This window comes from Hemiscyllium ocellatum, chromosome 16 (assembly GCF_020745735.1).
Source record: "Hemiscyllium ocellatum isolate sHemOce1 chromosome 16, sHemOce1.pat.X.cur, whole genome shotgun sequence".
In the NCBI taxonomy this organism is placed as follows: domain Eukaryota; kingdom Metazoa; phylum Chordata; class Chondrichthyes; order Orectolobiformes; family Hemiscylliidae; genus Hemiscyllium; species Hemiscyllium ocellatum.
The window spans coordinates 13,280,146-13,304,576 of NC_083416.1; the positions used below are offsets into that span (position 1 = coordinate 13,280,146).

At 42.3% G+C, this 24,431-nt stretch overlaps 1 protein-coding gene across 6 annotated transcripts in view; it reads left to right on the forward strand.

Moving 5' to 3' along the window:
• Positions 1 to 11,392: 11,392 nt before the first annotated feature.
• The window catches only part of LOC132823340 (transcription elongation regulator 1-like), a 106,136-nt gene continuing 93,097 nt past the window's right edge, over positions 11,393 to 24,431 (forward strand). For 5 of the 6 annotated variants that reach the window (XM_060837044.1, XM_060837045.1, XM_060837047.1 and 2 more), the window contains exons 1-2: positions 11,393 to 11,573; positions 21,632 to 21,860. In XM_060837044.1, coding sequence (XP_060693027.1) covers positions 11,461 to 11,573; positions 21,632 to 21,860 — 342 coding nt within the window. In that variant the 5' untranslated portion in view covers positions 11,393 to 11,460. The remainder of the gene's footprint in view (positions 11,574 to 21,631; positions 21,861 to 24,431) is intronic. The other variant, XM_060837049.1, reaches the window with a different exon arrangement.

Genomic DNA, 24,431 nt, shown 5'->3' on the forward strand with positions numbered 1-24,431 from the left:
AAGTGTATAAGTCCTGCTAAGATTTGCTTTCCCAAAATGCAGCACCTCGCATTTATCTGAGTTAAATGCCATCTGGCACTTCTCAGCCTATTGGCCCATCTGGTCCAGATCCTGTTGTAATCTGAGGTAACCCTCTTCACTGTCCACTATACCTCCAATTATGGTGCCATCTGCAAACTGACTAACTGTACCTCTTATGCTCACATCCAAATCATTTATATAAATGATGAAGAGTAGTGGATCCAGCACCGATCCTTGTGGCACTCCACTGGTAACAGACCTCCAGTCTGAAAAACAACTCTTCACCACCACTGTCTGTCTTCTACCTTTGAGCCAGTTCTGTATCCAAATGGCTAGTTCTCCCTGTATTCTGTGAGATCTAACCTTACTAACCTGTCTACCTTGGGGAACCTTGTTGAACACCTTACTGGAGTTCATATAGATCACATCTATCACTGTGCCCTATCAATCATCTTTGCTACTTCTTCAAAAAACTCAATCAAGTTTGTGAGACGTGATTTCCCATGCACAAAGCCATGTTGACTGTTCCTAATCAGTCCTTACCTTTCCAAATATATGTACATCCTGTCCCTCAGGATTCCCTCCAACAACTTGCCCACCACTGTTGACAGGCTCACTGGTCTATAGTTACCTGACTTGCCCTTACCACCTTTCCTAAACAGTGGCACCACGTTTGCCAACCTCCAGTCTTCCGGCACCTCACCTATGACTATCAATGATACAAATGTCTCAGCAAGAGGCCCAGTAATCACTTCTCTAGCTTCCCACAGAGTTCTCATGTACACCTGATTAGGTCCTAGGGGATTTATCCACATTTATGTGTTTCAAGACATCCTGCACTTCCTCCTCTGTAATTTGGACATCTTTTAAGATGTTACCATCTATTTCCCTTCATTCTATTTCTTCCATGTCCTTTTCCCCAGAAAATACTGATACAAAATACTTGTTTAGTATCACTCCCATCTCCTGCGGCTCCACACAAAAGCCGACTTGATGATCTTTGAGGGTCCTCTTCTCTCCATAGTTACCCTTTTGTCCTGAATGTTTTGTAAAATCCCTTTGGATTCTCCTTAAATCTATTTGTCAAAGCTATCTCATGTCCCCTTTTTGCCCTCCTGATTTCCCTCTTGAGTATACTCCTTCTGCCTTTATACTTTTCTAAGGATTCACTCGATCTATCCTGCCTATACCTGACATATGCTTCCTTCTTTTTCTTAATTAAACCCTCAATTTTTTTAGTCATCCAGCATTCCCTTTACCTTTCCTTTCCTTTCACCCTAACTAGGATATACTTTCTCTGGATTCTCGTTATCTCATTTCTGAAGGCTTCCCATTTTCCAACCATTCCTTTTCCTGCGAACATCTGCCCCCAATCAACTTTTGAAAAATCTTGCCTAATACTGTCAAAATTGGCCTTTCTCCAATTTAGAACTTTAACTTTTAGATCTGATCTATCCTTTTCCATCACTATTTTAAAACTAATAGAAATATGGTCTCTGACCCTGAAGTGCTCCCCCACTGACACCTCAGTCATCTGCCCTGCCTTATTTCCTAGGAGTAGGTCAAGTTTTGCACCTTCTCTAGTAGGTACATCCACATATTGAATCAGAAAGTTTTCTTGTACACACTTAACAAATTCCTTTTCATCTAAACCCTTAACACTATGGCAGTCCCAGTCTATGTTTGGAACGTTAAAACCTCCTACCATAACCACCCTATTATTCTTACAGATAACCGAGATCGCCTTACAAATTTGTTTCTCAACTTCCCGCTGACTATTTGGGGGTCTATAATACATTCCCAATAAGGTGATCATCCCTTTCTTATTTGTCCACCCAAATATCTTCCCTTGATGTATTTCCGGGAATATCCTCCCTCAGCACAGCTGTAATGCTATCCCTTATCCCTTGTCACTCCCCCTCCTCTCTTGCCTCTCTTTCTATCCTTCCTGGAACATTTGTATCCTGGAACATTAAGCTGCCAGTCCTGCCCATCCCTGAGCCATGTTTCTGTAATTGCTATGATATCCCAGTCCCATGTTCCTAATCATGTCCTGAGGTAATCTGCCTTCCCTGTTAGGTACCTTGCATTGAAATACATGCAGTTTAATTGATCAGTCCTGCCTTGTCCTTAGCTTTGTCCCTGACTGTTTAACTCACTTCTGTTCTCATCGGTACCAGTCTCATATTGATGTCTTTCCTCACTGTCTTCCTGGGACTCACCTCCTCCCCCTGCAACCAACAGCATTTATTGCAGATATAATCCTCAGTAACCAGTAAACTCTTTCTGAACTCCCACATCCGACAAGAAGAGTATATCACTCTACTTAGGGCCATTTTTGCTCCCTCACAATCTACAGACCCAGAAAATAGCACTGTCTTATTCCTCTACAAAATCCTGCTCCAGGTTAAATTAATTTTCATGGTTTCTATTTTAGATTTAATATCTCAATACAACATAATCAAGAAAGAACCCACTTTACTCACTATTGAAGACTTTCTGGAAGTCCACACTTAAATATTCATTTCTGTTTCTGTGTTGTGACCTCTCCCAAACAGGTTCCTCCAAGATTAGTTGTGAGTTTTCCCAGTTCCTTTTGTACTCTGAGATAATTTTCTTCACTTTCCACAATGCTACTTATTTTGCTGTCACCTGCATACCTCCTCACCGTACCTCCAATATTCACATCCAAATCATTTATATAAATGACAAAGAGCAGTGGACCCAACGCTGGTCCATGTGGCACAACGCTGATCACAGGCCTTCAGTCCAAAAAGCAACCCTCTCCCACCACCCTTTGTCTCCTCCCTTCAAGCTAATTTTGGATCCAATTGGCAAGCTCCCACTGGATCCCATCTGATCTAACCATACCAACCAACCTACCATGCAGAACATTATCGAAATCTTTGCTGAAATCCATATAGATAATGACTACCACTCTGCCTTCATCAACCTTCCTTGTCACCTCTTCATAAAACTCAATCAAATTAGTCAGACACGATTTCCAATGCAGGAAAAGGTGAGGACTGTAGATGCTAGAGATCAGAGTCAAGAGTATGGTGCTGGAAAAGCACAACAGATCAGGCAGCATCTGAGGAGCAGGAAAATTGATGTTTCAGGCTGATGAAGGGCTTATACCTGAAATGTCGATTTTCCTGCTCCTCGGATGCCCCCTGACATGCTGTGCTTTTCCAGCATGATGTCCCATGCAGAAAGCCAGGTTGACTATCCCTCATCAGTCCTTGCCTTTTCAAATGCATGTAAGTCCTGTCCCTCAGAATCCCCTCCAACAACATATCTAACACTAATGTAAGGCTCACTGGTCTATAGTTCCCTGGATTTTGCTTACAGCCTTTCTTAAATAATTGCATTACTTAGCCAACTTCCAGTCTTCTGGCACCTTATCCATGGTTGAGGATGATACAAATATCTCAGCAAGGGGCACAGCAATCTCTTCCCTAGTTTCCTACAAAGTTCTGGGAAACACTCGATCAGGTCCGACGGTTTTTCCACTCTTATGCATTTTAAGACCTCCAGTACCTCCTTTTCTGTAATATGAACTCTTTCCAGGACATCACTATTTATTTTCCCAAGTTTCCTCAGCTTCCATGCCCTTGTCCACAGCAAATACTGATGCAAAATATTTGTTTATTATCTCACCCATCTCTTGTGGTTTCACACATATGTGGAAGATATACCATGCCTATTGATGATACAAATATCTCAGCAATCATTTCCCTCGCTTCCCAGAAAGTTCTGGTTTATACCTGATCAAGCCCTGGGGATTTATCCAACTTTGTGCATTTTAAGACGTCCAGCACCTCCTCTTCTGTGATATGAACACTTCTTAAGATATCACTATTTATTTCTCCAAACTCTCAAATTTCCATAAGCTTCTCCACAATAAATACTGATGCAAAATTCATGCTTAGTTTCTCACTATCTCCTGCGGTCCATATGTAGACAGCCCTGTTAATCTCTAAGGGGCTTATTCTCTCCTTAGTTACTCTTTCGTCTTTCATGTACTTATAGAATCTCTTTGGATTCTCCTTAACTCAATTTGCCAAAGCTTTCTCATATCCCCTTTTTGCCCTCCTGATTTCCCTCAATAAGTGTATTCCAATTGCCTATGTACTCCTCTTAGGATTCACTTGATCCTAGCTGTCTATATCAGATATTTGCCTCCTTCTTTGTCTTATCCAGTTACACAGCAGCCTCTCAAAAATGGCACAGATGTAAAGATGTTGGTCTTTTTTTGCAAATATCCACAGAGTGGCATATTGTTCTGGGAACAGAGTCTGTTAAGATGGGGATAGAATCAGAAGTGCGAGATAAGGTTGATTGTTCATTGCGTGCATTTGGAAAGATACAATCAGAAATGTTGTTGACCATTGCAATGAAATTCCTTCCAAAAACATTGGTGTAACTCACATTTCGCCAAAAAAAAATGAGTTTCAGCCCCATGGGACTAGTGAAATCAATGGAGAACGTAACCCACAGGGATACTTAAGATTTGTATTCTGGCAAATTGCAAATGAATGCCCGTGGTATTCATTCCATTAAAATAAGTGAATGGAAAACTGAGAACAGTTCTCTTGAAATTGCCCAGTGCAGATTGCTGGCAGATGGGTTTTCCTGTGGGATCATGAATCAGGAGCTTAACCCTCCCCATTTGGAACGATTAAAATTGTTGGGCAATCGATATGGAAATCAAGAGGAACCTCTGTTGCTGTCACCTGAAAGTAAGAAAGACTCTGAAGCTGACAAGGATCAGTGCCACATTATCCTTAGACTGCCAGTCACCAGATATGTAGTAGCTTTTGCTGTTGAAAATATGTAATGCTTGCTAAACATGCACTGTATTGAAAAACAGGCAAAGTGGGCGGCATGGTGGCACAATGGTTAGCACTGCTGCCTCACAGCACCGGAGACCCGGGTTCAATTCCCGACTCAGGCGACTGACTGTGTGGAGTTTGCACGTTCTCCCCGTGTCAGCGTGGGTTTCCTCCGGGTGCTCCGGTTTCCTCCCACAGTCCAAAGATGTGCGGGTTAGGTGAATTGACCATGCTAAATTGCCCGTAGTGTTAGGTAAGGGGTAAATGTAGGGGTATGGATGGGTTGCGCTTCGGCGGGTCGGTGTGGACTTGTTGGGCTGAAGGGCCTGTTTCCACACTGTAAGTCTAATCTAATCTAATACCTGAGGAGTAGTAACCAATAAATTCAGCTGTCACAAAACGTTCCTTTCCATCCAAACTTCTCTGCACATTTTGGCAATTACACATTTATTTTTGCATTCATTCATGGGACAAGGCCGAGGCTAGCATTTATTGTTGATCCCTAATTTTCTTTGAGAATGTGATGGTGAGCCACCTCCTTGCAGTCTCTCTGGTGATGGTGCTTTTCCCATGCCTCCTTGTTTTTCCAGGCGGTAGAGGCCAGAAATTTGAAAGGTCAAATGAGCCTTGGCAAATTGCTGTTGCATATCTCGTCAATGGTATACATTGCAGTTACTTTTCATCAGGATTGAAGGGAATCAATGTTTTTAGGTGGTAAATGCATGCTAATTAAGCAGGCCTGCTTTGTCCTGGATGGTAACAAGCTTCTTGAGTGTTGGAGCTGCACTCATCCAGGCAAGTGGGGAGTATTCCATAACACTACTGACCTGTGTTTTGTAGGTGGGAGTGAACAGGCTTTGGGGAGTCAGTTTAGTAATGAGCCAGAGACATCCAAGCATATGATCTTCTCTTGTTACCACAGTATTTAATTAGGTGTTCCAGTTGAGTTTCTGGTTAATGCTACACCCAAGATTATTGACAGTGATTCAGCAATGCCATTGGATCTCCAGATAAGTTGTTCTATTCTCATGACCTAGTTTTGGCCGCGTTTACAAGGTGCTTTTAAATTCCAAATGTGCTTTTGCAAGCTAATAGGGACTCTCCTAATGTCCAAAGGCAATATCTAAAGTTGTAAGTCTAACTTTAATGTCTTTGCAAATATGTGTTAATTTGTCTTGCTCCGCTATTTAATCCAACCTATCATATAAACTTATCAGCAGAGGAATCAACTTCAATGCAACCACTTGCTTTGTCAGTGGATTTATGGTCCTGTAATGTAGGTCCACTATTGTACCGAGGCAAATTGACCATATATTAGCAATCAGTTTGATCTCAGTGGTGGGAGGTCTGCTTTTAAAAAAAAACAATAATCTGGGCCAAAGTTAACAATTATTTGGACGTGTAGATTAATTCATAAAAGTTAGCACGGTTTTGTTAAAGATAACAATCTATTTTTCTGACATGCTTGTGTGTTTTGATTCACTACAGAAAATGGCAGTGAGGATGATCCAGTTGATGTGGTCTAGATAGACTTCCAAAGACGGCTTTATAAAGTGCCTCAAAAGTGGTTTGTCAGCAAAGTTGGAACCCATGGAACAAAGAGTACAGCATGGATACAAGGTTGGCTGAGTGACAGGTAACAAACTCATGATGAAAGGTTCTCTGGTGGACTGGAGGAAGACAAACAGTGAGGTCTCTGGGTTTGGTGCCAGGATTGCTACTATATTAAAATATATTAATGATTTGGACATGGCTGTTCAGGGAACAATTTCAACATTTGCAAATGACACAAGACAAAAGTGTGGTGAATCATGAGGGCAGTGGCAATCTTTATGAGGACAGAGACAAATCGGTGGACTGGGTGGACACATGACAGATGAGATTTTGATTTTGATTGTATTTGATTTATTGTAGTCACATGTAACTGAGTACAGTGAAAAGTTTTGTTTTGGAAGTAGTACAGGCAGATCATAGCAAACAAGGACATACAAATCATAGAGTGCTCAGACACTGCGAGACATACAGGTTGCAATTGCACAGGAAGTGCACAATGCAAGATCAACATTATTTGAAGTTAGAAAGTCCATTCAGCATTCTAATAAAGGCAATGAAGAAGCTGTTCCTGAACCTGTTGGTCTGTGTTCAAGCTTCTGTATTTTCTTTCTGAGAGATGTTGTCAGAAAACGTTATTGGGATGGGAGGGTCTTTGATGTGGGCAGTCTTTTCATGCCAACGAGAAGTGTAAATGGAGTCCATGGATGGGAGGTTGGCTTCCATGATGGTCTGGACTGTGTACCCAACCTTCTGTAGTTTCTTATGGTCTTCCGCAAAGCTGTTTCCATACCAGGCCATTATGCACTCAGACAGTATGCTTTCTATGGTGCATCTGTAAAAGCTGGTGAGGCTCCTTATGGACATGCAAATTTCCTAAGCTGCCTGAGGAAGAAGAGACATTGTTGTGCCTTCTTGACTATCCTACATGGGAGATCTAGGACAGGTTGTCAGTTATCGTCACTCCTAGGAGTTTGACATTCTTGATGTCATATACATGAACTTTAGTAAGGCGTTAGATAAGGTTCCTCATGGTAGATTAATGAAGAAAGTGAAGCCACATGGTGTTCTAGCTAGATGGATAAAGAACTGGTTGAGCAACAGGAGACAGAGAGTAGTAGTTGAAGGGAGTTTCTCGAAATGGAGAAAGGTGACCAGTGTTGTTCCACAGGGGTCAGTGTTTGGGCCACTGTTATTTGTAATATACATAAATGATCTGGAAGAGGGGACTGTTGGTATGATAGCAAATTTGCAGATGACACGAAGATTGGTGGAGAAGCAGAAAGCACAAGAGACTATCAGAGAATACAGGAGATATAGATAAGCTGGAGAGTTGGGCGGAAAAGTGGCAGATGGTTTTCAATCCAGACAAATGTGAGGTGATGCATTTAGGCAAGACTAATTATAGAGTGAATTATACAATGAACCGAAGAGCCTTGGGAAAATTTAATGGGCAGGGAGATCTGGGAGTGCAGGTCCATTGTACCCTGAAGGTTGCTGCACAGGTGGATAGAGTGGTCAAGAAGGCATATAGTATGCTTGCCTTCATTGGACGGGGTATTGAGTATAAGAGCTGGCAAGTCATGTTAAAATTGTACATGACATTGGTCCGGCCACATTTAGAATACTGTGTACAGTTCTGGTCGCCACATTACCAAAAGGATGTGGACGCTTTGGACAGGGTGCAGAGAAGGTTTCCGAGGATGTTGCCTGTATGGAAGGTGCTAGTTATGAAGAAAGATTGAGTAGGTTAGGTTTATTTTCATTAGAAAAAAGGAGATTGAGGGGGGACCTGATTGAGGTTCACAAAATCATGAAGGGTATAGACAGGATGGATAGAGACAAGCTTTTTCCCAGGGTGAAGGATTCAATAACGAGAGGTCACGCTTTCAAGGTGAGAGGTGGAAAGTTTAAGGGGGATACACATGGCAAGTACTTCACACAGAGGGTGGTGGGCATTTGGAATGCGTTGCCAGCAGAGGTGGTAGTGGCAGGTACGGTAGATTCATTTAAGATGTGTCTGGACAAATGCATGAGTAGATGGGGAGCAGAGGGATACAGATGCTTTGGAATTGACCGACAGCTTTAGACAGTACATTTGGATTGGCTCAGGCTTGGAGGGCCAAAGGGCCTGTTCCTGGGCTTTAAATTTTCTTTGTTCTTTGATGCTCTTCATCTCAGCTCAGTTGATATATATGGGGTGGGGTGTCCTCCTACTTCCTTCCTAAGACAATGATCAATTATTTTGTTTTGCCAAGATTGTGAGAGAGATTGTTATCATTGCACCATGATAGCAAGCAGTGTATTTACTTCCTGTATTCTGACTCATTGTTGTTCGATATCCATCCTACTATTGTAGTGTCATCATCAAACTTGTAGATGGTATTCATTTGGAATTTAATTACACTGTCATGGGTGTACAGAGAGTACAGTAGGGGGCTGAGAACACATTTTTGGGGGGCTCCAGTGTTGCGTGTTACTGTGGAGCAGGTGCAATTGTCTACCTTCACTGATGGTAGTCTGTGGATCAGAAAGCACAGGATCCAGTTGCAGAGACCCAGGTCTCAGAGTTTTGAGATCAGACTGGTGGGGATAATGGTGATGAAGGTGGAGCTGTAGTCAATGTGCAGGAGTCCGACGAAGGTCCTTGTTATGCAAATGTTACAGGGATGAGTTCCTCGGGCGAGGGAAATGGCTTCCAGTGTGGATCTGTATAATCAGAAGGCAAATTGGAAGGGGTTGAAGCAGCCTGGGAGGGTAGAGTTGATGTAGGCCATGACGAGCCTCTTGAAGCACTTCATGATTGTGCAGGTCAGAGCCACTGTATGGTATCCATTAAAAGACTTTGCATATGCTTTCTTTGGTACTGGGATGATGGTGGTCTTTGTGAAGCAGGTGGGGATCTGCTTGTAGGAGGGAGGTTGAAGGTGTCAACCTGGTGGTCCACACAGAATCTAAGTGCATAGCCTGTGACTCCACCTCAGCCTGTTGCTTTCCTTGACTTGACTCTAAGGAAGACTGATCTGATGTCTGTGGCAGTAATGGAGGGAACAGGTGTGGCTGGGGCTGTTGGGGCAGGAGTAATTGCACCGCTGACATCCTGCTCAAATTGAGCATAGAAAGCATTGAGCGCATCAGGGAGGGATGTGTTTGAGAGTTATAGAGATGTACAGCACAGAAACAGACCCTTTGGTCCTACCTGTCCATGCTGATCAGATATCCCAACCCAATCTAGTCCCACTTGCCAGCACCAGGCCCATATCCCTCCAAACTCTTCCTATTCATATACCCATCCAAAAGCCTCTTAAATGTTGCAATTGTACCAGTCTCCACCACATCCTCTGGCAACTCATTCCATACACGTACCACCCTCTGTGTGAATAAGTTGCCTCTTACATGTCTTTTATATCTTTCCCCTCTCACCCTAAACCTATGCCCTCTAGTTCTGGACTCCCCAACCCCAGGGAAAAGACTTTGTCTATTTATCCTATCCATGCCCCTCATAATTTTGTCTGCTATCTTGCTCTGCTTCATTTTGTATCCCATTTTGTTGTGTAAACCTTGCCATACTGTAAGGGACCAGGCCAGACCCCTTTAAAAACATTTCAAGAATATTCCAGGAGAGATGCAGCTGACCCAATCACTTAGTTTTAAACAAAACAGAATTTATTTGCAAGATTACCGAATGAACCACAAACAAAAGAGAACAGAATACATAATAACTTCACCTGTCCAAAAACCCAACAGACTATCCCAACTTAAGGATGCTGTTCCAAATTCCTGCAACAATCCCCTTAAACACCCCATAGCAAAAAAGATAAAATCAAACGCAGGTCTTACAGGAGAGAGAGAGAGAGAGAGAGAGATGACAGAGGGATTCAGCATGGATCACCTTCTTCCACATAGCTGTTTCTTCGACCAGCAACCTCCAACTGATTGTCTGCTTTCAGTGAACAGCCAGTCTACTAAAATAAAGCTGAGCTGGGAGAAGTGGCCAATCATCTTCCATTGTACAATTTTTTTTACTACCTGCGGTAGTATCTGTTAGCTATAATCAAAGAGGCCCTAAAACCCTTCAAACCGAGACTTTTCAGAATTACTGCTTTTACGACCGCTCTGCAAAAAAATCCAAGGGCGGCATAACCTTATTAAAGGAGCATCAACATCACAAGAAGAAGCGGGTCTCCATATGGTTGGTTTGGGCCTCTAACTGTTTCTCTTACCTGGAGTTTGTATCTTTTGAGTGTAAGGGATCTATACGCAGTTTTATGAATCTTTCTCTCTTCACACATCTTATACGAAATTTTACAGTCAAATTCTATGTTCTCTGCAATATCACTCTGTATTAACCCATTTGATCGAAGATTTTGACCTCTTTGGCCAAATTCTAAAATACACCCAATCCTCAAGCATGCTGCTCTTCCTGGCAATTGTATACATCTCATCTTAATACTACATTTAATTTTCTTTGGAAGCCAAGGTGGAGCCACCTTTCCTCCTTTTATTGTTTTGTGCCAGACATGAATTTGTCAACTGGTGGCCACGTCCTTCAAATGCGAACCCACTGCCTGCCCACCATCAAGCCCTTCAGTCAGATGTCCTTTCCAATCCACACCACGTGGCTTTCTTTATTGAGATATAGTTCTTCTGTTCCCACTGAAGACGCAGGTCAGAAAGTTACTGTTCAATTTTCCAAGTTTTGTTTCCCAGGCTTAGTTCCTCAGTGACTGAGGTCAGTGGTTTCTCCACCCAACAGGCCATGCACTGGATCCAAGCAAGCTCTGAGTTGCTTGGACTAACGTCACTTCCTGTCTAGCGCCGCAACCGAACGTGCTGGCTGCGAGAAAACCCCGCCGCTGGCCTGACGTCATTTGAGTGACAGGCATTGCAGCGACTGGGAAGCCAGGCTTTGGCGAGGGTTACCAATGGGGTTGCCGGGTTGGTCGTCGGGGAGGCGGTTCCTTGCCAGCAGGTTCGGTTCAGTTGAGCGGGAGGCAAGCATTCCCTTCCCCTTTCTGAGTGAACCATCGCCTTCCAGCCCCCCCTCACTATCATGGCCGACGTGGGTTTGTTGATGCAGGATGGCCTGTTACACCCGAGCCAGGCGCAGGCGGACGGAGCCGGCGACCAGCCGAAACCCAACACCGACAGCTCTAACCAGGCCCGGTAGGTGGCGGCGATTGTGCCCTCGAGTCCCCGGAACTCTCGATCGGCCCCGTCTCTCCCAGACCGGGCTAGGCCTCGGGCTCCGAGTGTGGGCCTGCTCGGGCAGGGAAAGGACACACTTTAACTCCCCCGGGCGGCAGTTGCTGGTCGGCGCGGGGGCCCATCTCTCCTATCCCCTGGTTTGTTCCGGGAGCTCTGGTTACGTTTACCCCGGAGCCGAGGCTCTGCACGCAGGGCAGAGGGTGCTGCTCGTGCACGAAGAAGCCATGTTTAATTATTCACATTTCACCCCCCCCCCCCCCCCCCTCCTCCTCCTCCTCCTCCTCCTTTTTTGAAACTTTAACTGCACTGCCTTCCATCCCCAACTTCTCTTGGCGGTGGCGGGCACGGAAGGCCCCGTTCGAGGATTTCCGTAACTTTATCTGTCTTGCTTTGACTATATCACGCGGTTCCCATCCAAAGACAGCCCGAGTGGTTGTGCGCAGAGTTCTGTGATCGTGGACCGCGTTGTAACACCTTCAGACCCTGCAACCTGTCAATATCCTCATAGGTGGACAGCTGGACAATTCCTTCTCTCTCTCTCTCCTCCTCCTCTTCCCCCCGCCTTAATTTCAAAGTAATCCGTTCAACCGTGAGCTGACACACTTCTGGACCAGGTGGGATGTGAACTCGGGCCTGCTGGCTTAGACGTTCCTATAAACTGTGCCACAAGAGCCTTTTCCTTTTCTGATACTAAGTAGATTGGGAGGGGGCACTGGCCGGCGGAATCACGTCACTAAAGAAATGATTGATCTTCTCAGACAGTGTAAATTCAAGTAAAACAAAATCTCTCATGTTTAAATGTTAAGATCTAACCGAGTTTTTTGGTTGTTGATCTACAATAATGTGCATCCTCTGTTGCTGATTGCTTATGCAATGTTCAGAGTTCACTGGATCATTGTCAATAGTGAATGTCATTAGATTTCCTTGAGTGCCTGGCTGTTTCAATTATTTACTTGGTGTCAATAGAAGAAGTTGTAAGACCATTTTGTTTTCTCTTCCTCATCTCTGTCAGTTGATGGCCAAAGTTAGCTGTTGGTTAAATTGTTTGCCAAGAAAAGTACTGGTTGAACCTTGTCTCATATATTTGACACACTGATTAGATTATTGTGGAAACAGGTCCTTCTGCCCAAAAAGTCCACACCGACCCGCCGAAGCGCAACCCACCTAGACCCGTTCCCCAAATTTACCCCTCCACTAACACTACGGGCAATTTAGCATGGCCAATTCACCTGACCTGCACATCTTCGGACTGTGGGAGGAAACCGGAGCACTCGGAGGAAACCCACGCAGACACGGGAAGAATGTGCAAACTCCACCTAGACAGTCACCTGAGGCAGGAATTGAACCTGGGTCTCTGGCGCTGTGAGGCAGCAGTTGTGCTGCCGTGATGTGGTGTTGGGATATGTTGCAAGATGGAGAAAGTGAGGACTGTAGATGCTGAAGATCCGAGTCGAGAGTGTGGTGCTGGAAAAGCGCAGCCGGTCAGGCAGCATCCGAGGAGCAGGAGAATCACCGTTTTGAGCAGAAGCCCTTCATCATTCCTGATTCTCCTTCTTGGATGCTGCCTGAACCTTTCCGGCACCAATGCTATCGACGTATATTGCAAGACGAGCACTTTGAAAAAAGAGCGGGGGAGATTTTCAATATTTGACACTTGGTGATTCAAGACTGAGATGTCACCAACTTCGCTAACTTTCTTTATTCTACATGTTGGTTAAGGACCCAAGTTATCTGAAAAGCCAGGCATGATGAATTTTTGCTGGACTTAGCAAAGTTTTGTCGGTATACCATTGGTAAATCAATATGTTTACAGAGAAACTTGCAATTATTTTGCGGCTTTTATGCCCACAGTTTGCCAAAGTGATTTACTGTCAGTGCATTAGCATATATACTCCTCAAAACAGCAGTGAGATGGTTTCATGAGGGTGAAGGCATAGATATTAGCTTTGATATCAGGGGCTTTTTTATCCCCACTGGTTCCATGAGATCTTGTACTTGCATCCAGAAGAACTAAAAAGTCACTGTTTTGTGTCTTAATTAGCATCAAGGTAGTAAACCTTGTATATGCTATGAGAGTTTCAAGTTGAGATGATATTGTGGAATATTTGGAATGGGGTCTGAAAGTACAATATGGCAGAAGTGAGGACTGCAGATGCTGGATACCAGAGTTTAGATTAGAGTGGTGCTGGAAAAGCACAGCAGGTCAGGCAGCATCGGAGGAGCAGGAAAATCGACGTTTCGGACAAAAGCCCCGTAAAAATGGTGATTGAGTTTCATATTCCAAGATTGTAAATCTTGAGATAATTGAAAGACTAGATTAGACAAGAAGCTTATTGAATTTTGGTAAAATTGTGAGGGAGTTTGCAGTGGGGGTAACAACTGAGGGAAGCATCAGACAAATAGAAATGCCAATATTAAAGTGGGGTGGCAGAGGCTGTGGTAATGAGAAGTCTCAGCGTTTATTCATGTTGGAACAGTATTGATGACTTGGTCAGTCTTGAATTCTTCAGAATTCTCACTGTTTTATATAACATTATGAAATATTGAGGAGAAAGAGGTATTGTTCGTTAAAGTGGTCTCCCAGCTTAAACAGTACAGAAGACCTGTGTACTCTATTCTGAAATCCAACAGATGAATGAAGAATAACAGAATAAGATGCACAATTCAGTGAGGTTGTTTATGAACTGTTTACAATTTAGTATCTGCAATTTACGAAGAGCAGCATTTCATGATTTGATACCTTTGTCCTTGACAGAAATACTGAAAAGGGCCGAGAGTCTAGCTTCCAGAGGGAGTCAGCTTGTGTTTTTTTTTGTGCTTGATGTAAAGACGTCAGACATTTTTTTCTTAGTCTTGATCCTTCACTCAGGCAGAAAATGAAGAAAATCAGGAATGATGATAGGACTGCATCCTCTCATCAAATATTACTTTTTTTTTAAACCAAAAATCCCTCTTCATTCATAGAAACTTATTTTGTGCCTTCGCCATTGTGGCAAATAACCTTTATATTGAATGCTGAGGTTTCCTAGCATTTGAAGTATCTGATATGTGTTCTGAGACACATATTGTGCTTACTTCCAGAAGGAGAAAAGAGAGTCATTTGACAATTTTCACATACTTTGGGTGGTAAATGCCCGAGGCAGGTTCCCTATCTGAGAGTTGTCATTACTTAAGACTGACACTTTGCTGCTCTGAGAGAGTACTGTGCTATGATAGGTACTGCCATTCAGATGATGTTTTGACCTGAGGTTCCATCTGTCCCCTCAGGAGAATATGAAAGACTGAAAGTGCAGAGCAATTCTGCTGTTCTAACCCATTGCTCAAATTGCTCACACTAAAACTTATCTGGTCATTGTCATGTTGATGTATTGGAATTTGCTGACCCCAGATAAACTTCTGTGTTGCTGGCAACAATGATTACAGTTAAGCAAAAGTGACCATAAATTACTTTGGAACATTGCGAGATTGAGAAATGTCCTGTAGAAATACAAGTTTGTTCTTTACAAATTTAATACTGTATTGACAGGGAAAAACCTGAAGAGGGAACCAAACTGTTTGACTTGTGCATTAGACCAAAATCAAAACTGTAAAGAAGACTTGTGAATGAGAGGATTAAGTGTGTCATGGAGACAGAATATTTGAAGTAAACATTTGTTCAGGATCGGTTAAAGTATACATTAAATATAAATTGAAATGATATTGAGCTGCAATAATTCTTAGTATATACTTTTAAAATGTTTAAAATGAACCCCCCCGAGCAAGAAGAAGCGAAAGCTGTTTGTGGTTTTCTTTTCGTTTCGGCTCACTGACAATCCGTTTGTATCATCAGCTCATTGTAGTCTTGACCAAACATGAGCAAGAGTGTTGAACTTGAGATGTAAATTGACAGCCTTTGACATTCAGGCAGCGTGTGACACAAAGTGCTAACAGCATCCTGGGAGTGACCAGTGATCAAAAACTGAACTGGACCAGTCAAGTGAATAGTCAAAAAACGTGTGGCACTGGAAGAGCACAGCAGGTCAGGCAGCATCCAAGGAGCAGGAGAGTCGATGTTTCAGGAATAAGGCTGAAGCATCGACTCTCCTGCTCTTTGGTGCTGCATGACCTGCTGTGCTTTTCCAGCACCACACTTTCTGACTCTAATCGCCAGTATCTACAGTCCTCACTTTCTCTCAGCCAAGTTAATACTGTGGTGACAAGAACCGGTCAGAGGCTGGGAGTCCTGCAATATGATAAATGCTCTCTTATTGAAAGGATCGTTGACAAGGCACAGGTCAGTGAGATGGCATACTGTCTGCTTACCTCAATGTGTGCAGTTCCAACAGCACTTAAACTTTAACATTATCCAGTACAAAGCAACTTGCTTGAATCTCCATCCCCATCTATCCTTAACCTCCACTTCCTGCTGCAATATGGTTTGGGTCATATGCGAGATTCACTGCAGAAATTCACCAAGCCTCTTTTGACAGCACCTTTGAAATCTGTGAACTGCACTACCTGGAGGGACAAAGGCAGCAGATGGATGAGAACATCACCACCTGTACAATCCTAAATTGAAAATATAATTGCTGTTTCTTCACTGTCACTGGGTCAAAATCCTGGAACTTTGTACCGCACCGAACGTGACCCTACACTGTTTGGACTGCAATGGCTTCAGAAGGTGGTTCGATATCACCCACGTCAGTGGTATTTGGGAATGTGCAATAAAAAAAAATGCTAGCCGAGCCAGCGATGCCCAAATCTGTAAAATAAAAGAATTTAGCAAAATTATAATCAGTAGTGCTGAGGACCCTTGATTATCTGGCATTCGATTAACCAAATTTCGGATTATCTGAAAAAGATCACAAGGTCCCAATGCGATGCTAACTGTTATCCAGCATCCGATTAACTGAACGAAGTACACCCTGCTGGTGTCCTTCGGATTATTGAGGTGCCTCTGTAATTGTTGAGAAAACACTGTACTGGCTGGAGTCGTACCTTGTATCAGGGACGATGAATGTTGGAGGCCAGTCTTCTGAACTCCAGGATATTGGTGTTGGAGTTCCTCAGTTGAGTCATCTTCAGTTGCTTAATTATTGGTATCCATCCATCTCCCTCGGAGCACAAAAATCTGCAAACTTCCTTCAAAGCCCCACACTGTTCTGACATGGACTGAAATGGCCATTTCTTTGTTGCTGGATCAAAATCCTAAAACTGCTTCTTACTAGCAATGAGAGTTTATCTCTATCACATAGGCTGCAGTGTTTCAAGAAAGCACCTTACCAAGTCCACATCAAGAGAAGTTAGCGTTGATCAACCAATGTTTTCCTTTGTATTGACCCTTGTATCTTACAAATTTTAAAACGTACCATGGGGTTAATAGGTGGTGTGGGAAGTACAAAGAAATGGATGAAGGGAAGGAATCTTGCAAGTTCCCAGTTCCATTCCTGACATTGTGCATTCTTTTGATTCTTTGGCAATCTTGACTGATTGGACCTTGATTACAGCTGTAAATCTGCCATGAGTCTATGGCATTAGTTTTTGTCTATCGATGCAGAATTTCGACTGTATTCATGAGGTAGGAATAAGAACATGATATCCTTCACCTTTTCAGATAACTTTAGTGAACATTGGTTTAATCTCTCTGGTTGGATTTAAAGATGAAATTCCCTGTGGAGTAAATATTGCTGTCTGGGTTACAAGTGAGAGTTTTTGTCAAACCTGTTGGAATCCAAGAGCATGTTGCTGTTGACCTGTAGCCGGCATACATCCCTGCTTTGTTGATTAATTTTCTTTCTTAGCTCTTTATAAACTGCAGTGCAGGTTGTTCTGCTATAACACGCATTTCATTAATGTAAGTTCACTGTAACACGATTGATAAATTGAGGGCACTTTTCTAAAGCACTAACTTTTAAAATGTGCATTGTCTGTAATGCAATTACACTGCCAACACTTTAATTACTGTTTCAACAGTGCTTTTTTTTTGGAATGTGGGGTTGCAGAAGAACATTACCTTTTGCATTATAGAAGAACTGCCTGTATAATAAGTGCATTTTCAATCTGTTGTCAGCTAGATGATACTGCAAGTGTTAGGGTACAGAAGGAGGCCATTTGGCCATGGTATCTGCACTGATTCTTCAAATGAGCATCAGTATCGACTGGCAATATCCTGCTTTTCACCATTAACGTTGCACATTGGTTCTCTCCAAATGAACATCCAGTACTTTCTTCAGTTGAACTACACTTCCAGACAGTGCATTCTGTGCAACAGTGTTTCTTGACTCATCACATTCACTGCTTTTGTAAGTCACTTGGAAATGCCCTCTGGTTCTCGATGCTTTTTTGAGCAGTAACAGTTTCTCCCTTTTTGCTCTATTCCAGCCTTACATCAATAAGAAATAGGAGCTGAAGTAGACCTTTCAGCCCATCAGATCTGCTCAATGATTCAATGAGTTCATTATTCCTCAACTCCACTTTCCTGCCTTTTCCCCATAGCCCCGATTTCACTGACTGATTAAACATGTCAATATATCAGCCTCGAATATACTTAACAAAGCAGTTTGTATCGCTGTTTGGTAAAGAATTCCACAGATTGATTGATTTGCCCTATGAGTGCAGAAATTTCTCTTCGACTCTGACTTAAAAGGATGATTTTTGATTCTGAGATCTTGCCCTCTTGTCCTAAACTGTCCCACAAGGGGAAGCAGCCTTTCTGCATCCATCCTGCCAAGTCCTCTGTACTATTTCAATAAACTCTGCCTGTCATTCCTCGATATTTCAGTGAGTACAAAACCAGTGGATTCAACCTGTCTTCATAAGACAGTCCCACCATATCTGATATCAGCCTTTGGAATGCCTCCAATGCCATTATATCCTTCCTTGGAAAAGGTGTCCAGAAGAGTTCAGCTGTCATCTGACCAGTGCTTTGTATAACTTCAGCACAATGTCTTAATTTTTATGTTCTACTCTTGCTGAAATAAAGGCGAACATTCCTCTTGCCTTTCTAATAGCATGCTTAACAATTATTTTGATGTTAGACACAGTGCTCTGGAGTTTTGGATAGAGGATCACACTGATCTGGATGTTACCTGTACCTATGTTCTTTTTTCTTCTCTCCCTGATACTTTTACGGTGTTATTTCTTCCTCTTTTTTTTCTTCCACAAATAATGCAGTGCAAATGGATGTCCTTTGAATGGTGTTTTGGTGTCTTCCTTTTCCCCCTGCTGAGAAAGAGTGTAAAGTATGAGCAGGTAGGGAATGAGTTAAGTTTTGAGTTTTGTGAAACAAGATGTTCAGCTGAGCATAACTCATAAGATAAGAACTTGCAGTTAACAATGGGGTGTTGGAGGCAAGAGTAATGGATTTACAAGGTGAAAACTATTCATTATATGAGGCCAGTTATGGTTAAGAAAATTCAATGTGTAACAGCAGATGGCTAAATCTTTGCTTTTGACACTCACTGATTGGGTGACCGTTAAAATTAATGTGTATGTTGCTTTATCTGGATGCTCCTCACTATAAAATGACAATATAAATCATTAAGAAACTGTTGTTCAAGAGAGAAGTCCGAGAACTCATGTCTCTGTGCACATGGGTGATCATTCACACTCCCTCCAGAGCCCAGAATAAAGATGAAGGAGGTAAAATTATACTGTGTCTCTGAGCATTTTGCTTCAACTGAGGGGGTGGGGAATGGGACGACACTGCAACAATTGTTTCTGCTAGAAGTTGCAAATAATTTCTTCTTAAGGTCAAGTGTTGAAAACCAGGGAAGCAAACTATCCTTGCATACATTTCTTTTGTTGAAGAATCCATTTTCCCATGGGAGTGTGCTGCTATGTAAAGGTGCCAACACATGTCAGCATTTGGGCTGGTATGTGAGAATTCTAAAAGTTTTAAAAATACAATATTTTGAAATGTTGCAAAGTCCTTAAACCTTTTGCTTTTGTGATGAGAGATGGATCCAGTGAGGGAAGAGGTAAACAAACGGTGAAATTGCCAGATCCTAAATTCAATTATTGTTTATATGGAATTATAAATGATTGTGATAGTAAATTGAATGCTGTAAATGTTGGCAGGCCTCTGATAGGTTCTGTTTCTTATTACTGTTGCCTAGAAAATAAATGAGAATTAGTACGTGAGCACATAAAAATTACCTGTTCAATGAAGCCTCCTCTGTCAAATGTCTTGCTGACATTTAATGTCAAGACTCTGATGACCGGTTGAAATACCATAGGCTGCTGGTAACTTTGGCAAGTTCAGCATGTCAGCACATCAAGTGCTCAAATGTGGAGAACTGACAGTTCTTTGAGCAATTATATTCAAAGAAATGGGTTATGTTTCATGAGACGAAGGCACCTGGTGGGCTTGCTGTGTTTTTACATTGCCAATCAACATGTTAGAAGTATAACTTACTCAATAGCCAAGATGGATTTTTGATCGTACTTAAGTTAGTGACCTTGTATGGCATGAGGGAAGTACGGATTTGCTTTGGGAGCCTTTTTTATTAGCATTTTTTGTTTCAGTTCATGTTCTCTTGTAAAATAGTGACCTTCAGTCTGACACAGTTTTAACAGACATACTCACAAGGAAGGTCAGGGCTCAATTTTGATGCAGATCAACTGGAAGTGGGAAGTGATCTCCAGTAGCTCATTGATATAATTCCTGTTTTTAGGTAGAATGATGCACAGAGCAGAGGGTTCCAAGTTTGAGTCCCCAGTCTGTGCTGAGGGAAGTAATTAGCAACAATTGGGGAGTGTGAGATGGCTAGCTTCAGGCAGTTGTCATGAGCTGTCTTAGTTGCAGTGATGAAGTAGTGCATGACTGAGGTATGCAAGTGCTGCTGCCACCTATGGAACTGCGCACCAGTCAGAAAGCTGTACTGGAGGAGGAAACAGGAAAAAGAAAAACATTTGATCAGATTGCATTGTTGCATCTTAGGAAAGAAAATAATGCTGGAAAAATGTGTTTGCAATCAGCGAACATTGATTTCAGTTCCTCTTTGCACACTGCCGTAAATGTCCCTGGAATCTTTGTACAGAGGAACCTCGATTATCCGAAGGACACAGGCCGGGACTATTTAATTCAGTTAATCAAATGTCGGATAACGTAGTTTAGCCAAGCATTGGGACCTTGCGATCTTGCTGAATAATCCGAAATTTGGATTATTGAATACTGGATACTCTAAGTTCCTCTGTATTATCTTTACAAGTGAGAAATTGTATGTCTTGAAGGAGATGCTAGTGTGCAGAAATGAATAGAACTGAGCACAATACTTAACCTTTGCTTAATAGTACTCATTTCAAATAACCAGGATATACTCCTCCCATTGTTTGGTGGGTTATCTTCCGGGTACTAATGTGTTCCTTCTGATCTGGATTAAATGACAAAAATATCTCTGTTCTGTCTTTGTTAATTTATTGTATTTTTTAATTACCTAAACTTGTTAGCAGAGTTTTCCTAATCATAACAGCTCACAGAGTGGAAATCCTAAAATTGTAGATGCTGGAAATGTGAAACAAAAACAGATTTTGCTGTGTCTGTGGAATACTTCCAGCATTTTTTACTTTTGTTTCCGATAGATTAGACTGTCATTTGAGTTCTGATATGAACTTGATAATTCTGCTTGTTTGAGAGTCTATTGAGAAAGTGACTGAGGTACCTGAAGATTTTTTTGTAATAACTTTCAACCTTAGTAACTTGTTGACTTGATGTGGTTGTCAGCTGCAAAGGTAAAGAACTCTTGCTTATTGATCTTGATGGTATCTGGTGAACTGTGCTAGAGAACACGTTTGTGGACACTGGTGAGGACAGGATCATTGGTGTTAACAGAATTAACAATGTTGAGATTGAATGATGAATAATAACCACTGGATGTCATGGTCTTGGAGAGTTGCAGGTATCTATGAAATCACCGCCAGGAGGAGGAGGACAGGAAAACAAAACTCTGAATTTGAAACTGTCAATAACAGTAAGATAACACATGCAGTATAATCTATAAATTATGTCAAATCTGTCATTTTATTTCCTCTGATAGGATGGCACACCAACAAGCGTTGCGATTCCGTGGTCCGGCTCCCCCAACAAATGCGATGCTACGAGGTCCACCACCACTTCATGTACGCCCACCTCCTCCACCATTTGCGATGATGAGAGGACCCCCACCCCGTCCTCCTTTTGGGCGACCACCATTCGATCCTAGTATGCCACCAATTCCACCACCACCAGGAGGAATTCCACCACCTATAGCTCCACCACATTTACAGGTAGGAGGTACAGAGGATTAAGTTAAAGTACATTTTTCTGTCTTCAAAACCTGTAGCTTAGTTGCAGTTTTGAATGGTTCCCTTTTAATTTCACATGTTTGTCAGGTCATGGTCTCAGCTATATAGAATAATATTTTTGTTTATATAATAGATTGGAGAGAATGTATGAAATACCTCCAAAGAGTAAATGCTGCAGACAGTTTTATTGCTTATATTCAAATTGCAATATCGTCAGCCATAGTTGTTGCTTTTATGATTATCCAGTGAACTCTTTGACAAACAGTATTTGGTTGGATCCAGGATAAGGGCAGTATCAAGCTAGACTGTGATACCCTTCATGAATTCCATTGGGCTGCCTTTGATCCCTTTGTTGGTTCATGCAGGCAAAAATGGCCAATTGGATATGTTCCCAGTGGACATAATGCTCTCTGTGTGAGCCATAACTCCACACAAGTTAATCCCTTAAAAGGTGGAGAAGTAAACATTAAAATCATAACTACAAATGGTGAATTAATTTGAGAACAGAGTTTTGGATGTAGAATTAGTAATGATTAACCACGTGCTGGAAAATCCATGTATCCTGTTTTTCTAAGCTTTGTGGTCTTAATTTTTCTTGTCCTTCTGCTGTGTTATACTTTTCCAGTTTCTGAACCTATTGCCTTTAATCAAGATGCAGTTTTTTTCATATCTCTTGAGTTGGTTTAGCTTATGATTACCCTCAAAGTCAGGACTGAGTTGCTTGAACTATTTGAAGCTTGATTACTGTCACTGATATGTGTCTTTGTTTAACGAGAATATCACTTAAAACTGCATTTTCTAACTCTGAGCAGCATAATGTGCAGTTCTCCATTTCACAGGTTACCTCTGCAACCTTGCTGAACGCATTGCTATGTGTAACAAAATCTATCATCCTGGTCATTGGCCCTTATCTGCCCCCTATCTCCACTTGCTTAGTTGAAGCACTGGTTATAGAAGAACATCTGGTACACAACTACTTCATCCATCTTTCTTGACTTGTGGATGTACTTTCACAAAGTCTTTGTGTTTTTGAATCTGGAGTATGCAGGAGCCTTGGTTAGAGACAAAAAAAAAACTGCAGATGCTGGAATCCAAGGCAGACGAGCAGGAGGCTGGAAGAACGTGGCTAGCCAGACAACAACAGGAGGTGCAGAAGTCAACATTTCAGGTGTAACCCAATGAAACAAACTTGCTACTACAGTTTTAGGTAAAAATCATACAGCAGCAGGTTGTAGTTCAACAGGCTTATTTGGAATCACTAGCTTTCGAAGTGCTGCTTCATTGTCAGGTGGTTGTGGAGCAGAATCATAAGACAAAGACTTTATAGCAACAGGATTGCAGTGTCATGGAATGTAATATTCAACAAATTTACGTCTTTCATCTTCTAGAATGACCATGTTCGTTTCAATTCCTTCATATGTAAATCCTAGTGCTTTTATAAAGTTACATTCATAAGATAACTTTTAACAGTATGTGTCATCTCAACTCAGATGATGCATTGAAGGTGTTAACCTAAAGTCTGTCTGTGTCCCAATGTTCGGTCAGACTGATTCTATTTCTGAAGTGGAAGTTACAGAATCTTGGATTTATGATGTTTTTGAGCAAAATAAAATGTAATTCTGCAAGTACAAATTCACCCCACAAACGTGTGTGTGTGTATGCGCACGCACGCAGGGGAGAATGAGCGAGTGTGTGAGTGTCTGTGAGAGAGCGTGTTTCTGTATGTGAGTGTAATGGGGTACAAGTTTGTGAGTGGGTGTGTGTGTGTGTGTGTGTGTGTGTGGATGAGAGTGTGGGGGTGTTTGTGTGAGCATATAAAAGAGGCTCTGCATGAGTGTGTGTCTGAAAGTGTGTGTATGTATGAGAGAGTGTATAGTGTGGTGGGGTGCGGTTGAAGCTATCCCTATGAGTACTGAACTTGGCTATCATCCTCTGCTTGGCCACTTGGCGTTGTTGCCTGTCCTGAAGTCTGCCTTGAAGGATGGTCCCCTGGAGGTCCAAGGCTGAATGTCCTGGACTCCTGAAGTGTTTCCCCCACTGGGAGGGAACACTCCTGGCTGGTGATTGTTGTACCGTGTCCATTCATCCACTCTATCGGTCTCGCCTGCACTCTCTGTCTCCCTCTCCCTCTCCCCCTCTCTCTCTCTCTCTCTCGCTCACACTCACTCACTCACTCACACTCACACACACTCGTATAGGTTTGTGGGTTCAATTTGTACTTGTAGAATTACATTTTATTTTTCTGAAAAACTGCATAAATCCATGTAAGATTCTGTAACTCCCACTTCAATCGTAGAATCAGTCTAACCTAACATTGGGACACAGACAGACTTTAACTTCACACTTTCAATGCATTATCTGAGCTGAGATGACACCGATTGTTAAAAGGTGAAAGTGAGGATAGCAGATGGTGGAGATCAGAGTAGAGTGTGCTGCTGGAAATGCACGGCAGGTCAGGCAGCATCCGAGGAGCGGAAAAATCAATGTTTTGGGCAAAAGCCCTTAATCAGGAATGAGGCTGTGAGCCGAGGGGGTGGGCTTGGGGAAAAGTTA